Source organism: Festucalex cinctus, chromosome 5 (genome assembly GCF_051991245.1).
Source record: "Festucalex cinctus isolate MCC-2025b chromosome 5, RoL_Fcin_1.0, whole genome shotgun sequence".
Taxonomy (NCBI): Eukaryota; Metazoa; Chordata; class Actinopteri; order Syngnathiformes; family Syngnathidae; genus Festucalex; species Festucalex cinctus.
In genome coordinates this window covers 21,843,841-21,859,815 of record NC_135415.1, presented here as the reverse complement: position 1 = coordinate 21,859,815, position 15,975 = coordinate 21,843,841, and the positions used below count along the sequence as shown (strand labels likewise).

Below are 15,975 nucleotides of genomic sequence, written 5' to 3'. Positions count from 1 at the left end.
TATGCAATGTGCAGTTGTCTTTTTAGAAGAAGAGGATTGGGATTAAGCAGCCCAGCCCCTAACTGACCATTTAAGTCAGCCGCCACCACTAGACGCTCCTCTCTTCCTCCTGGGTACGCCGTCTTCTGTGCTGTAGCATTTCAGGAAGCAGTGCCGCAGCTATGGAGAATGTGACAGTATTTGACTCACCTGGAAAGGGGAGGGGTCTGAAGGCTAGCAAGGAATTTTGGGCCGGGGACGTCATCTTTTCCGAGCCCAGCCTGGCAGCTGTTGTCTTTGACAGGTATGAACCTTAGGGGAGGGATCATAAGTATCTTCTTATTCCTTTAACTTGTGTTCTAGAACAACAGTGCAATAGTGTTGTCACTGTTAATATTATATTAATTATACTAAATATTAATATTTTTAGAATCGATTAATTTTCCATCAATTAATCAACTGATCTGTACTGTACTGATCTTGCTTTACTGGATATACAAAAATGCAATTGACAATTGACTACCAGGCTTTCATTTCTTGCGTACTGTCAAGAAAGGCAACATATGAACTTCCTTGAATAGAGAGTAGCATAAAAAAAATACTCCAAGTGGATTGCGATACCAGATGAATCCACCATGTGCGCGTTCCAGAACATGGACCATACAACATAACACCATCCCTACTTTGCAGTCTTGCAGAGCGCATCTGCCACAGCTGTTTCCGCAGACAAGACAAACTGCAGCGATGCGGCCAGTGCAAGTTCTCGCACTACTGCGACCGCACCTGCCAGCGTGCCGGCTGGGCCGAACACAAGCAAGAATGTGCCGCCATCAAAAACTATGGCAAGGCGCCCAATGAGAACATTCGGTGAGTTCAGGACACCTATTCAGGTTTGAATGTGAATGGTTCTTTGTCTATAAGTGGCCTGTGAGTGGATGTCAAAAAAATGTTATCTAGGATAGGCTCCAGCTAACCCGTCACCCTGAAGGTGTCATGTGCTGAAGTTTGGATCCCAAAGCGCAGACAAAAATAAGATTTTAACTATTTATTCACATCGAGAGGCATGGAACAAACTTGCCTAGACGAGAAACAAAGAGAGTTGCACAGAGAGACAGTGGCAATAGAAGTAATAATCCGACAAAGACACACACTTCTCAGGAGGCTTATATAGACAAGGAATCGATCTGATTGGTTGTGGCTAGACATGTGAGTAACAGGACTGACATGGAATTATCTGATTGGCTGTTGACCAGGTAAAGGGATTAAAGATTCTTGACATCACATAGCCCTTGACATCACCTAACATCACATAGCCTAAAACCAGTTGAGACTAAATGCTGGTTACATCAGTTCAAAACAGACACTTGTTACATCAGTACATAACAGACACTTGACCTCACGGTCATGAACCCAAACTTAACCCTGGCGTGACCCAGACATGACAGAAGGTCAAGCTATAGGAAATGAATAGATGGATATTCGAACCATTCCGAGTCTTCGGTTTTGTCCCACAAACTTCCACTTAAGTAACTCAAGTGACGCTGTCCCCTTGGTTTAGCTTGGCCGCTCGCATCATGTGGCGCCTGGACAAGGACGGCGGCGTGGTGTCCGACACGCAGCTGACCACGCTGGACCAGCTGGAGGACCACATCGAAGACATGCCAGAGGATGAGCTGAAGGAGTTCAAAGTGGACATCCACAATTTCTTGGACTATTGGCCTCGCAACAGCAAGCAGCACACGAGCGACGTCATCTCACACGTCTTTGGACTAGTGAGTATTTACTTGTTTTGTTGAAAGAGCAATTTGTATGATGTGAATTGTCCGTATGGAGTAATTACTGAACAAGGTTTGCCGATTGCAATGGAAGTACTAAAAAAAAGCACTGTAATAATAATGTCTTAATGGGTTACATAACAATTTCCAAAGACTACATAGCTAAGTAGAAAACTGAAAGTTGAACATACATACTTTTAATAGCTGATAACTGCTGGTCCTCAATGAAGAATTCATATTTACTATCCACTATAAACTAACATGTAAACAAGAATAAGTGAGCGTCTTGATACCTGATCAGGAAGCAATGCTGCTAGGTGCTAATGGAAGTGAATGAGGGGCATCATAAATCACTTGACCGCAACAAATCAGCACATTAGGATGACCCAATTTTAGCAGATTCTATTTAAAGGAGACATGTTTTTTCACAATATAAAATATTTCCCAGGAGTCTTAATATCATGTTTGAGATGTGCTTCTTTTAGATACCTATTTTTTGTCTTGTTGAACAACTTCACTGAGCAATCAAGTATCACCAGTTATGAGACGCTAACACTGTTAGCCAATGCTAATCTGAGCTTCCAACAAGACAATAATTTGCATACAAACTAGTCAATCTAACTTTCCGTCTGTTGTAACTCCCAGATAAACTGTAACGGATTCACTGTGAGCGACCAACGGGGGCTTCAGGCCGTGGGGGTGGGCCTGTTCCCCAATCTGTGTCTGGTCAATCACGACTGCTGGCCCAACTGCACTGTCATCCTCAACCACGGCAAGTAAGTCAGTCGGGGTTGCGCATCTGGTTAACACCTGATAGGTTAGCGTTTTAGTGACCGTGGGTTACGTGCCTGTGTATCTATGTGTGTGCGTGTCCACGTGTTTGTGTGTAAAACTGCTCCCTGTTTGTCTTTCAGTCAGTCAGCTGTGAATACTTTGTATCATTCTCAACGGAGGTGCGTTACTTCTTAGCCTTGCACGTGTGCTTTGTGGTCATTGCCCCCCAACACAACCCACCTGTATGCTAATCTGTGGTTATTTCTTGCTAACGCACAAGTAAAGATGCTAACATCTTTCTTTTTTTTATCTAAATAGCATCTCCGTAGACCGTATTTTCTTTTCATTTATCTTCACATTAATCTGCCTTCTATACTGTTTACTCATCCACATCCACACAAGAGTGGCTTTGTCACTTTGTGTGCAGTGCCAAGACTAAGAGAGTATTAGATCTGATGTTGGACTAACATTGGGACAAAAAAAAATAAAAAATAAAAAAATAAATTAAAAAAAGACTACAAATTTATCAATATCCTAAAAAACTTAGTGATATGTGAAAGAACCACTGCTGAGGTAGTTCAGTTGTATTTAACAATTATTAAGAACTTTTGATATTTTTTTAAACATCTCAATAACATTTTTATCTAAACTTTATGTGCAATGTATTGTATTCTAAACATTATTAAGTACAGTTTGTTTTTTCCTAGTTGAGAGCTGTGTTAATGTTAATATTAAACTGTAGGAATAAAACCTCTGTCCTGTTTTTGATTTTATTGTTGATGGTACTAGTATATATATTTTTTGTTGCATTTGATGTAAAACGTTTTACAACTGGTTTATTTGGACCAGCCAGGACACCTGCCATGTTGTGTTAGCATTGATGCTAAGTTGCTAACAATACTATTCATAGCTGTGAACTGTCCAGTGCTTGTACAAATTTTTACTGCACACAGAAATAAGGAGTTGTTGTTGCCACGGTGACACCAGACCCTTAACCTAGTTGCGTTCATGCAAATATCTGTGCTAGCACAAACACCATGCTCAAATATGTTATAAAGCAACCTTATTTAAAAAAATAAATATGTAAAGCACTTGAAATAGGCTGTTATATAAAGCTAAATTGAACCACAAATGTTTCTCATTTAAAGGTACAATGTACAATGTAATTGTGTGACCTCACTGTATATAATAATTTCACAATCATTTCATTACAATGTTGGCTTGTTGTTGCCATGGGGACTGCAGCTCAAGGCTTCATTGGCCTATTAATATGGTGGACCCACAGAACACCTCTTATATTGTGTTAGCATTGATGCTAACATTACTGTTTAGAGCACAGATGTGTACAGTGCGTGTGCTAAATTTACTGCACACTAAGTAAGATATGTTTAGTTTGTTAGTGTTTAGTGTTTACATTTATTAGGATGAACTCTTTACCACTGTTCATTTGTGTTTTATTAGAGCAAAGGTAGCCAAAATTGCATTTCCCAACCACCTTGAGATATCTTTAAATTTGAGTGACCAATAGAATTAGTGAATAATTCTTCTAAATATAAAGTAAAAGAGAATTACAGCGTGTTTATTTATTTAAAACAACTGCATAGCTTTAGTTAGCTTAAAGCTAATACACACTGTAATGACGGACAAAATCATAACACTAATGCAATATTAGATTTATTTTTCCTTCCCCCCCTTCATCATTCACTTGATTGGACTAAAAACCACAGCATGAATCAGGGTTTATCATCACACAAATAAGATCATCCTCTAAAACAGTTTTACAGATACAACCATAAAAGTGTGCTGACCCGCGCATTAACAAAGCTTCTCCATCGCTCCTCAGGATCGAGCTGCGTTCGTTGGGTAAGATCGCAGAGGGCGAGGAGCTGACCGTCTCCTACGTGGACTTCATCAACGTGTCGGAGGAGAGGCAGAGGCTTCTGAAGACGCAATACTTCTTCGATTGTACGTGCCACCACTGCAAGGAGCGCATCAAGGACGACCTGAAGATGGGAGGCAGGGAACAGGATGGCGTCAAGGTTGGCCTTTCATTTTGTCTCCTCTGAGAATGCAAGAGGTAAACTTTGGTTGAAACATTCATGCTATGTTTAGTGGTAGCATGGGTGATAAGGGAAACATGAGAAGAGACACGGAGGCTATTTAAAGCAAAGATAATTCCAGATAGGTGAAGCTTTATCTGTGAATGCAAACAGCTAATACAGTTTAGGAAACATGACGCCACATTAAATGATTTCTTATTGCAAAAGAAGTCAAATGTAATCAGGATCTTGTCTTTATAAGCCTGGTCAGTGCCCTTCCTTTAAATAATGACTGTAAAACTTCAGCGTGTACATATTTTCTCAGTGAAGCTTTAGTTTAATCAACCTTTTCTCCTTCCTGTCTTCTTTCAGCCATCAGACGAGCAAGTGAAAGAATCGACAGATTACTGTTTCCAGATGCTGGAGAAGATGGACCAGACCCGATTAAAGGGCGACTATCACGAGGTGAGCCAACACTTCATGGCGTCTTCCTTCCTTTGAGAGCGACGCCACTTGTCATGTACAGGATTCGATCGAATTTCCTCAGGTGGTGAAGATCTGCAAGGAGTGCATTGAAAAAACGGAACCCGTACTGGCCGACACTCACATCTACCTGCTGAGGATGTGGAGCACCATGAGCGAGGTGCAGGCCTACCTGCAGTACTTTGAAGATGCTGCCGAATACGCCCGTAAAATGGTGGACGGATACATGTATGTAAATAATTTTTTTTTGTTTATGTTTAAAATGACACTTTGTTTCAATTTGTGTTTTCAAATACGCAACAGAAAACTGAATTTTTAAAAATTTTACAAGGATGCAGTCAAAATATTAGGAAAATGTCATAATATGCTTTTGATTTTCTTTATTTTTAAGAATAAAGTTTCAAGAAAATCTTAATATTACAAGAAAACTAGTTTAATCAAGAATTGTAATTTTAGGACTTTTGAACTTTAATTTTTTATTTTTTTTACATGAATAAAGGCATGATATTTCAAGAAAAATGTCAGTATAACAAGAAAAGCATTCCAGTTTTGAAGAACCTTTTAAAATTTTAACAGTAAATTTTTTTTACCACTTTATTTCATTTTTAGATTATCTAAATTTTACAAGAATCAAGTTGGAATTTTACAAAAATTCATGTTATCAGATTATTTTTATTTACAAAATAAAGGCCAAAATCGTTGTATTACAGTCATATCATTACCAGAAAAAAAAAAAGATTAAAAAAATATATTTTAGATTTATTTTACAAAATGCCAAATGGTTATAGTAAAAACTAATATTGCAAAAGTAGTTTCTTTTGAGGAAAAGCTTAATTTGCATCAAACTTTTCAAACTTTAGTTTTACTTTACAATAATAAATTTGTAATGCTGATTTTAAAAAGTCATAGTCCTACTCCTATTTACGAGAATAAGATGTCATAAGAAATAAGATGTCATAAGACAAGTCCATTTTTAAAATGTTTTTTTATTTTTTTTGCAAGACTAAAATATAAATCTTGCTCGGGAAAAAAAAACGAAAAAAAAAAAAAAAACGAAAAATAAAAAAAACGAAAAAAAAAAACGAAAAAAAAAAACATTTCATAACAGAGTTCTTTTTTGGAAACCAAAAACAAAACCCAGCCACACAAAGAAAGGAGTAATATTTTTTAAATATTTTTTGTTTTCGTCAGTCAGGAAAGGCCAGTTTTCTCCATTCACTTCTTTCCATTCAAACAAAAGCATTGGAAATGGACCAAATTGAAAATGGATCAAACAGCAGTGTTTAGTTCCACCCAAGCATCCAAAGCAGACCACAACACCCCAAATGAGCAGATTCTAAAAAGTGTGACAGTTCAGTTAGGTTATTCTGAAATCCTTCCAATGCAAATTGTCCTGTTTGGTGGCTGTTCCTTCTTCATCACGGATATTTGCTATGTTGGCGTGGCGTGCAGAAAGCTGTACCACCCAAACAACCCGACCCTGGGGATGGCGGCCATGCGAGCGGGAGTCACCCACTGGCAAGCCGGCCTGATTGAGGTGGGCCACGGGATGATCTGCAAAGCCTACGCCATTCTCATGGTCACGCATGGCCCCACCCACCCCATCACCAAAGACTTGGAGGTACTAAAACCGCTTCAGGAATGAGCTCACCTTGTGATTTTTTTTTTTTTAAATCAGTTTCCCCCAACAAGGTTAGATACATTCATGCTTTTGGAAAACAAAAAAATATGAATATGGTTCTCTTTCCCCCCCCTCTGCAGTCAATGCGTGTGCAGACAGAGATGGAGCTGAGAATGTTCAACCAGAATGAGTACGTCTACCACAGCATGAGAGAGGCCGCCCTGAAGAACAAACCCATGACCATGATGCACGAACCCAAGTCCATGGAGGAAGGCATCAAGAATCTCTTCCACAGGAGAAAATAAAGCCACACAACGCCAGTTGCAAGCGCTTGCCTCATGTTTCACATTAAAGACGTCCTGATAAGATCGTTACCAAATTGAAGTGTGTCCTTCCCACATTCCGTACTTCAGCAGCATGACGGCAGGTGATTTGCATGCCAATTCAAATTCACCCCAAGACAACTTCTCCAGAGATGGGCAAAGAAATTCATTTTTTACAGTGCTTGCCTTCAGTGGTCAATTTCATTGCACAGACAGCCAATCACGGCTGCATGCATGTTTCGGGTTTGAGGTGAAACGTTGCCAATTCACATTCATTCTCGTCAGTCAGATTGTTAGGCAGTGTTTTAACAAATGCAGTATAAGACGGGGCACTGAAGATTCTTCCACCATAATTTTGCTCATGTGCATTCTGGTTCATACTGACAGTTTCAACAAATGACAAGTTTGTGAATTCACCTTCCCCCTTTAATACATTTGCATGACATCAGTTTTCAAACATCCATCCAGGTACAAAATGTAAATTGCTAATACAACGGAATTCAGTTCTATTCGTTTTTCCAGTTGCAATTGCTTACATGAAATATATCATTTAGGTATAACACTTGTTTTTAATTGAGCCCTCATGCCTAGGCCGCTCAGCAACTTCACTATAGTAATTACAGGTCCTCATATTAAACTAAATTCACAGGACCTCAAGTCATTGTTTAATTTTAGAACATCTGACAAAACCAGAAGTGTGCCTTCTTAATATTTATTATGCCAGGCGCAGTCTTAAATACGTTTGCTTGTCCTCTTGTACACAATGTTACCAAGTGTCATCGTCTGGAAAAAAAAAAAAAAAATGAGACCAATGTTAGGAATGTTGGAGTTTGCGGACATACCCGAGATCTTGAAATTGCAAAGCAACAACACTCACATTGACAATTGTGTCGCCTTCCAGCCGCGTGATTGACTCGATTCCCTTCAGGGAAACCTTCAGCATGTTGCCTTCACGCTGAACCACCGCCTTCACATAAGAAAAACGCAACACAGACAACGAACACTGCATTTAAAGCACAAGCGACCCATTGACAAGGGTGAATAAATTGTACTCAAGGGCCGCATTCGTTTTGATTGGGAGAAAATTAAAAATGTACAAATTGAGAGCTTGGGAAAGAAAAAAATAGTTAAACTGAAGAAACGGTTGCATAAAAATGCATCGTTTAATATTGCATTCATGGAATAAGGTGACCAATTTCATTTTAAAACTCAGGACTGCCATTTTGGACACTACCGCCCACAACTGTTGATTGGAAACAAAAGTGCCCTCACGCTCACCTACTTTGTCAATTTGGGCATGTGATGTTCATAGAGAGTGAGGGCACCGACCCCCCCCCCTCAAAAAAAAAAAAAAAGAAAAAAAAAAAAAGTTTATTTAATTAAAAAAAATAAATTATGAATACTCTACATTCACCAACATCAGTTGGTTAATTGGATTGCTGCAAATAAGGAGTTTGAATATCCATGATAAAATCATAAAAAAATATAAAAATAAAACCCCTCAAGTCCAAAAGGCAACTTTCAAAATATCAGATCCTTTCTCAAGCCTTACCTTGACCTTCTCTCCAGTGATAGTCTCAAGCTCGGCCTCTTGCCCGATGGTGAACGCGTTGACAAGAACCTTGGTTCCGGTTGTGACCGACACCTTAAAGTCATTGCCATTCTCCTCAATCTCAGAGATACTCTTGACATCTTTGCCTTTCTCGATGAGATCATCAGGAAGACCTGGTGGGAAAAAAAAAAATATGTATAGACACATCTGTGACAGAAACAAGACAATTTAAACTAATTAGAAACAAAAGAACAAATCTTACCAATAGCCTTCATAAAAGGCTCAAAGTTCTCCTGAGACTCCAGCTGGTATTTTCCAGAGAAAGACATGGTGTCAGGCAAGTAAAGGTAGAGGGACAAAAAGCTATTGCGTTGACTTATATACTCACACTCACACACACAAACACGCACAAGTACACACCAATCATTAACTTCAGCTGTCTCCAATTACAGAGGCTGCAGGCCACTTGCGACCCAAGGAGGGAGGATGTCCCTATTCTTGTGTCCTTCCCATTGGGTGAAATAAGCTAACCGAAATAAGGTCGTGATAATCTTGAAACTACATTTTCACTTTTGTAAACTGCCACCACAAAATGACTTGTTCCATTGTGCAGTGACCATACCAAATGTTGGGGCCTGTAAAAGAAGGGCCCCGATATACAAAGCATCACATTTATTAGATTTTTGTCTTCCAAATGCGCTGTACGTTATCATGGATGAATGCGCAGACCACTTCAGTGTGAGGGTTTCAGTAGTGTAATGAGAATTGCTTCCGTGTGAGAGAAATCTTCTCTCACAACTGATTTTTAATTTTATTTTTTGATTACTAGTGTGAAAGCATTCCAGTAGTGTAGAATTGTGGTGTAAAAAAATCAGTAGTGTGTGCGTGAATGGTTTAGTAATTGACTGGTGAGCGTGAGAGCATTTTAGTTTTTTTCAGACCTTTTCAGGAGACCATGGGAGCAAAAAATGTATGACAGCATTTTGGTAGTTATTGTGAGAGCACTTCAATAGTGTATATGAATGAAAAAAAGTCTTTGGAACATTAGAGAAATTATTTGTTGTGTGTGAGAGAGCATTTCAGGAGTCTATATGAGCAAATAATGTCAGTATATGTGATAGAATTTAGTATCCTATGTGAGAGCACTTCAGTTTTTTAAATGAATGAAAAACAATCAGTAGTAAGTATGAGAGCATTTCAGCAGTATGTGTGAGAGCATTCCAGTTGTGTGACAGCCTTTCAAGAATTTATGTGAGCATTACATGTTGGGCGTTTCTGAGAACATTTTAGTACTATGTGCGAGAGCGCTTCAATAGTTTATATGAATGAGGAACAATCGGTAGTTGCATGAGAGCATTTCAGAAGTATGTGTGAGAGCATTCCAGTTGTGTGACAGCATTTCAAGAATTCATGTGAACATGAAATGTTAGTCGTAAGTGTAGGAGCGCTTCAATAGTTGTATATGATGAAAACATTCAGTAAGATGTGTGAGAGCATTCCAGTACATTCTGAGTGCATTTCAGTAGTCAGTGTGTTCGGAATGAGAGTATTTTAGTAGATTGTGTAAAAGCACTTTGCAAGCATGCATTCAAATAGATTAGTATTGTGTGTGAGAGCAATTCATTACTGTGTGAGAACAATTCTTTTGTGTATAAAAGCATTTCTGTAGTGCTTTTGAGCGCAAATGCCTGTGTGAGAGGTACTCCTGATTAACAAGATGTCAACGACAGCCCACTTCACGTAGAAAAATTTAAATATTAGCAACAGTTGACTGTAATGCAAAATATAACCAACAAATTCATTTCGCAAAAATCAATACTGTAATATTTATCCTGCCAATAAAAACTCATTTTTGTATGTTGATGAAAATTGAAAATGAGCATTGAATTCCTCTCTCTGCAATGCGTGGCTTGCCTAGTCTTTGTGTAAATTTCCATCAACTACAATAAGAGTCATCATATGAGGTGTATGCAAGATAATGAATGTGCCTCGTCGCGCGTGAACTTTACTCAGGTGATGAGGTCACTAATGGAGATAAGATGTGTGAGAATGTTGCTCTTAATTGTCTCACACAGATTCAATCACTGACAATATCCCATATCGGTGCGTACCGCTGTGCTCTATACGCCCGTATTTTTTATAGTCCAGTGCGGTCTGTTTAAAACTGTGCAAGATTTGACATTATAGTGGGGACAAATGGATCACAAAGTTGACCTTTTGTATGAGATAATGACTGAGATTGTCAGCACACCAACACAGATACACACAAGATGGCAGGTAGATAAAGATGAATGTGCGTGGAGTACTGCAGTGTGATAAGGTTTTGCCTGAGTCAGGCTTTAGAGGAAATATATCGGATGGGCAGCACGGTGCAAAAGTGGGTTTGAATATCATCTCGGGTCCTTCTGTGAGATTGCATGGTCTCCTCTTTCTTGTGTGGGTTTTCTCCAGATTCTTCTCCCAAAATATGCTTGTAAGGTTCATTTAAGAATGAGATTGACTTCATTGTATTCATTATCGAAAGTAATGCAGTTATTAGAATGTCTTGATAAAGTCGTTTGAACGTATTGGTGAAGTTGTTCAAGTGTTTTGGTAGAATGTAGGTCAAATGCTAAAAACTGCATTTTCCCAATAATGCTACAATTGCGTATGCACATTTAGCATTTTACCAATGGGTCATTGATGGATAAGTTTGTCCGATAATGCTCATTTTATGAATTATCATCTGGTGTGACCAAAAAGAAATAACCAATTTGGGACTTTTATTTTGAAATACATTTAAAGACAGGAGTTTGGGAGTTTGTAGCATCTACAAGACAGTCAAGTTTTTTATGTCACAACTACGTAAAAAAAAAAAAAAAAAAAAGTTACCCTTTCAGCAACTAGAATGTAGTGGTCATATTTGGACATAATATGACATCACCCTAAAAAACTAAATTTGTCTAACAAATATATATTTTGATGATTTTTTTACTTGTTTGGCTAGCTAGCTTGTTTTGCTCAGATAGCTAATTGTTCGCCTCTTAACTTTGATTTAAGTTGGAAAAATTATGTGGTGCGACCGTGTGACCAATGTAGAATGCTTTCTATGATAGATAGATAGATAGATAGATAGATAGATAGATAGATAGATAGATAGATAGATAGATAGATAGATAGATAGATAGATAGATAGATAGATAGATAGATAGATAGATAGATAGATAGATAGATAGATAGAAATTGTAGTTGATAAAAGTGATCGGGTGCTTTATAGAATGAATGAACGGAGGATTTTCTCCTAAATTGAATCAAGAAGCACAACTTTTTTAGTCTTTCTCAAAACTTTATTTCAACATGCAAGATAGCCGGATGACTGTCAGCATCCATCCCCTGTTTTCATACATAAAAATATATAGACAAGAGGCACAAATAGGCAACTAATAATATGCACTAAAAGTCTACAGGGCGCCCCCACCCCCTCAATGTCAACTCACTGGGCGAGTCGATGAGGGGTTGAGTGAGTGGCCAGATGGAGGAGCCTCACGATGATGTCACCAGGGTCGCTGCCGTCGTATTGGCCCACTTGGTCGTCCGCCTCCTCATCCATGAGACACGACTGGTCTGCGCTGCAGCTCTCTTTGAACGAGGGCAAGGGGGAAAGTACTTTATGGAATAAGTGATGCACAGTATTCATCAATTTAAAAAAAAAATCTTTAATTAAAACTCATTTGCTCGCAATAACGTGTAAATACGTTTTTTTTTTTAACGTTTTAAGTGTCCCAAAGACGTATTTATAGTTTTTTATTTTATTTTATTTTTTTTAATGCTAGAGCATACAGAAGGCTTTGATGCAGCTTCTCAATTGCAAAGAACGGTTGCAGAAATGGTAGTTATTACACAAACGGCCAGCAGGTGGCAGCAGCGCAAAGGAGATCAACCAGGGCCATCTAGAAAAAAAGCAAGGCCTTGCAAAATCAGTCAAAATCCAGTCAAACAGCCGGGAGCGAATGGGATTGCTTCTGTGAAAATGGCTGGGAGTGAGTGAGTTAAGGGCAGCACAGTTAACTATATTTCCTGCACAAAATAATAAGAATATTAAAATATTTTCAAGTCTCTTATTGATGTCATTTTCATCCCTTTCTGATGAACTGGCCCTACTGCCTCATAATGTACCTACTACCTCTCTAGACCCATCTGGCTCCTTCTCATATATTAGCTCGTCTAAGTGTACCGAATGTGGCTAGTGTGAGGATCCTGCATAGAACTATAGTACATTACTTTTTGTATTTCTTGAAATGAATGACATACCTGCATCACAACAAAGACCTGAAGCGGCGCAGCGTCCGCCCTCGGATCCGCAGGCTCTCCCCCCGGCCTGGCAGGGGGTGAGCAGGTAGCTCTCCTCCAGGCAGTGAGCGGTTTCCGGGGAGCCCAGCAGGCAACCGAAGCCATCACCGCAACAGATGTTGGGGCCGAAGCAACGGCCCCTGTCTCCGGGGCCACATGACATGCACTGAAAGCAAACATAGATATTCGTTAAAAGCATATTGCATTTCCACTGTGCTTTGGACATTTTTCGAGCAGTGGCTCTCAAAACCTTTACACCACAAATGAACGAATTAAAAGAAAAAAAAATTCCTGGGTAAGTGTTTGAAAACAAACATTTCTAAAAGATTAAATGCAGCTGTAATGTACTTAAAAGTTAAATATGACAATTGGATTGGATTGGATTCAAATGTTTATACTACTGTAACATTATGCACACTTTGAAGTCAACAGTTTATCTTTTGTCAGTTTGGTTTAGGAGCGACTGAAAACTGCAGCACAGAGGATTAGTGGTTAGCATGTCTACCTCACCAGACACATTTTAAATAGCGGACCATTACCTTTGGTCCACTCCTGTTTTCATTCATAATGGAGTATGACACTCAAACACAACCCTGACACTCACATCATCAGTCAAAGTCATATTAATATCAGTGAGTTTTGCTTTGTTACTTAGCAACGTTTCTTCAAGGCTAGCTAGCATCACAGCTAACACAGTTATCATATACACCTTGGTAAACATTCCACCATTAGCATTGATTCTCTACCCTGTTAATGTGATTAGATTAATTACAAAATTAAATTATTATGATATATGTTTTAAGGTACCTGATTATCTATAATTCACAAATAAAATAATGGTTTATTATTACAGTTCTTTCTTGAAAATGTGAAATTAAAAAAAGGGGGGAAAATGTACTTATTTTCAAAATGTTGGTGCTCCCAATTCAGCAATGACCCATACATAAATACTACATAAATAATACAAGCAGCACAGGGTCTATGCCGCCTATTGTTCAGTCACCCGTGATCGGCATCAACTCATGCACCGAATAAACAATAACGACTTTTAAAGAGATTAGCCTAAATGTTATCCTCTGTTTGTGAGCCACTTTGAAACACATTTTTGTAAATTGCAGGAAAGTGACGACGATGAAGTAGCGCTGATGAATCAGAAGTGTTGAGTGAAATCGCGGACTGCCCCGATATGTCAAAATTGGTCTTTGCGTTAAATTATTATTAATCTGAGTTCATGCATTTTCTGTATTCATTTTTTAACTATGAAAAAAAGTGAGTTAGCCCAATCTATCGCTCACTTGCTCAGTGCTCTGTGATACATCAGTCCGCCATTTTCCAAGCGTTTCTTTCATCTCAAGTGACAATTTAGAGCTCACCTTGCGCAAAGGGGCATCCATGATGGAGCGTTTCCCGCCAATGGGACAGTTGGAGATGTAGCATGCCGAGCATACAGACAGGAGGAAAAACAGACACACGGACACAGCTGCTCCACTCATCTTTGCTAAACGAAGAGGAACAATAGTTTATTAAAAACAATATACATATTAAACACTATAAGCACCAAAAGTCTTACCTGTTGTTAAATGGCTTGTCAAAGTCTGGTTCTGATCCTTCGACTTGCTGGTCCTGTTCTCCAATGTCTTATATATACTCCCTGGACCACATTTTAAGAGTGCCACAGAAAGCCAAAATCCACTTAAGGACCCCTTAATGAGGCACTTGCGGTTGGGTGGCGGAGCAGACCAGCGGTCAGGTCAACGGTCAGCGTGGGTCTGGAGGCCCGTTTGTCTCATGAATCATTCCAGTGCGTGACTGTGCATGCTCGACATGACCGCGAGTCAAGCAGGTCAGCGAGGTGAAATAAGCACCTGATGAGAGTACAACGGTGGTATCGTCTTAATAATAATCAGCACTGATGGAATATTCGTGTTTTTGTAGTCCAATAACTTGTTTAGAGTTTATTTACACTAGGCTAGTGTGCTGTATGAGATCAACTATCTTTGTCAGTGTCGTATAATGACGGACAGAGCAATTCAAAGCTTTTCCACTAGATGGCAGAAGATAGAACATGAAACTGTATTTAGTTTGAGAGTGGATTTTGCTGTTTAATTCATATTCCACAAACATATTAGTTAGAATGGTGGCCGCATACAAAATATTATAATGAAGTTTTTTGTGTTGTCTTCCCCTTTAAATTCTAATAAAGGTGTCTCAACATAAAGTTTTAAAAAATAGTACTCAAAGTGAATTTTCACACACATTAGTACATACTGTAACGTCAATTTGCTAATCACTCACATGGATTGAAGCCCACATTGTCCGGGTCCTTAGGTTAATTGGCCTTATGAGCTAATTAACACAGCTAATGATGAAGCACAAACCAAAGAGAACAGTTTGCCTCTTTCAATGATATGAGTTCAATTACTCACGCTTGACTCACACACTTGCCACATCAGTCTGATTAATAACCTAAGTTAGCTGACGACATCTTCTTCTATTATTAACTTTTAAAACCCTGTCACATGACTCTAAACTGTTTTATGGCGACAATAATCAGGTTTCTTTCTCTTTGTATGTAATATTCCTATTCACTGCTTATTTCATTCATAAGAAATTGCTAGAATGTATTTTTTTCTGGAAAATATTATATTCCAAATTTAACACACAAGTGCCTGATATTTCATAGCTTTTTGTGCTGTTTTGTGGTTTGACTCTCCTTCGTGTAGTGTGATGAGTGGACATTTACCCCTCCTGGTGGCTGTGTTGATACATTTGCTCATTGCTTCGAAAAAAAAAAAAAAAAGTTTGTTTTTCTGAATCTGCAAAATGACAAAAACACTCATAAGAAAAAATAAATTAAAATATATATTACATTACAAGGAGGAAAAAAGCCATAAATGGTATATAAATACATATTATTTTAAATTTTAATTAATTGTTCTAAATAAATATGTAGGCATTTAAGACAAATGAAATATAATTCAATTCTATGCAGTCTTTACAAAAATCACAATGCTCAATTTTGATTGACATTGTCAGAGAAGTATTAAATAGCAGTATGTTTACTGTTATGGTTGTATGTTTATGTATCATAATTTGTGTT

The 15,975-nt window shown here is 38.4% G+C and overlaps 3 protein-coding genes across 4 annotated transcripts; 1 reads left to right on the top strand and 2 right to left on the bottom strand.

Annotated features, from left to right (window-relative positions):
- The first annotated feature begins 3 nt into the window (after positions 1 to 3).
- On the top strand, positions 4 to 7,114 carry smyd1b (SET and MYND domain containing 1b). Of its 2 annotated transcripts, XM_077522861.1 has the most exons (10): positions 4 to 283; positions 670 to 846; positions 1,538 to 1,751; positions 2,400 to 2,530; positions 2,669 to 2,707; positions 4,372 to 4,567; positions 4,940 to 5,032; positions 5,115 to 5,278; positions 6,503 to 6,671; positions 6,812 to 7,114. In XM_077522861.1, exons 1-10 carry the CDS (start codon positions 162 to 164, stop codon positions 6,974 to 6,976), a joined length of 1,470 nt encoding a protein of 489 aa, XP_077378987.1. In that variant the 5' UTR covers positions 4 to 161; the 3' UTR covers positions 6,977 to 7,114. The 2 variants fall into 2 exon arrangements, with proteins under 2 accessions (XP_077378987.1, XP_077378988.1); XM_077522862.1 differs by lacking the exon at positions 2,669 to 2,707 and having other exon boundaries at positions 5 to 283; positions 6,812 to 7,110.
- Positions 7,115 to 7,398: 284 nt separating this feature from the next.
- Positions 7,399 to 8,934, bottom strand: LOC144019661 (fatty acid-binding protein, liver-type-like). Its single transcript, XM_077522864.1, has 4 exons — positions 8,809 to 8,934; positions 8,547 to 8,719; positions 7,872 to 7,961; positions 7,399 to 7,777 (listed from the first exon to the last, which is right to left on the bottom strand). Exons 1-4 carry the CDS (start codon positions 8,873 to 8,875, stop codon positions 7,727 to 7,729), a joined length of 381 nt encoding a protein of 126 aa, XP_077378990.1. The 5' UTR covers positions 8,876 to 8,934; the 3' UTR covers positions 7,399 to 7,726.
- A 2,922-nt stretch (positions 8,935 to 11,856) lies between these two features.
- On the bottom strand, positions 11,857 to 14,505 carry LOC144018934 (isotocin-neurophysin IT 1-like). Its single transcript, XM_077521622.1, has 4 exons — positions 14,446 to 14,505; positions 14,249 to 14,373; positions 12,837 to 13,041; positions 11,857 to 12,164 (listed from the first exon to the last, which is right to left on the bottom strand). Exons 2-4 carry the CDS (start codon positions 14,366 to 14,368, stop codon positions 12,019 to 12,021), a joined length of 471 nt encoding a protein of 156 aa, XP_077377748.1. The 5' UTR covers positions 14,369 to 14,373; positions 14,446 to 14,505; the 3' UTR covers positions 11,857 to 12,018.
- Positions 14,506 to 15,975: the final 1,470 nt, after the last annotated feature.

What these genes read in the sequence shown, in the direction of transcription:
- LOC144018934 (XM_077521622.1), bottom strand. Translation starts at nt 14,368, where the DNA reads ATGAGTGGAGCAGCTGTGTCCGTGTGTCTGTTTTTCCTCCTGTCTGTA. An exon ending in TGGATGCCCCTTTGCGCAAG is followed by an intron (nt 13,042 to 14,248) that starts GTGAGCTCTAAA and finishes GTTTGCTTTCAG; the next exon opens with TGCATGTCATGTGGCCCCGG. An exon ending in AGGTCTTTGTTGTGATGCAG is followed by an intron (nt 12,165 to 12,836) that starts GTATGTCATTCA and finishes CCTCGTTCAAAG; the next exon opens with AGAGCTGCAGCGCAGACCAG.
- LOC144019661 (XM_077522864.1), bottom strand. Translation starts at nt 8,875, where the DNA reads ATGTCTTTCTCTGGAAAATACCAGCTGGAGTCTCAGGAGAACTTTGAG. An exon ending in GCCTTTTATGAAGGCTATTG is followed by an intron (nt 8,720 to 8,808) that starts GTAAGATTTGTT and finishes TTTTCCCACCAG; the next exon opens with GTCTTCCTGATGATCTCATC. An exon ending in TCACTGGAGAGAAGGTCAAG is followed by an intron (nt 7,962 to 8,546) that starts GTAAGGCTTGAG and finishes TCTTATGTGAAG; the next exon opens with GCGGTGGTTCAGCGTGAAGG.
- smyd1b (XM_077522861.1), top strand. Translation starts at nt 162, where the DNA reads ATGGAGAATGTGACAGTATTTGACTCACCTGGAAAGGGGAGGGGTCTG. An exon ending in AAAATGGTGGACGGATACAT is followed by an intron (nt 5,279 to 6,502) that starts GTATGTAAATAA and finishes CGTGGCGTGCAG; the next exon opens with AAAGCTGTACCACCCAAACA. An exon ending in CCATCACCAAAGACTTGGAG is followed by an intron (nt 6,672 to 6,811) that starts GTACTAAAACCG and finishes CCCCCTCTGCAG; the next exon opens with TCAATGCGTGTGCAGACAGA.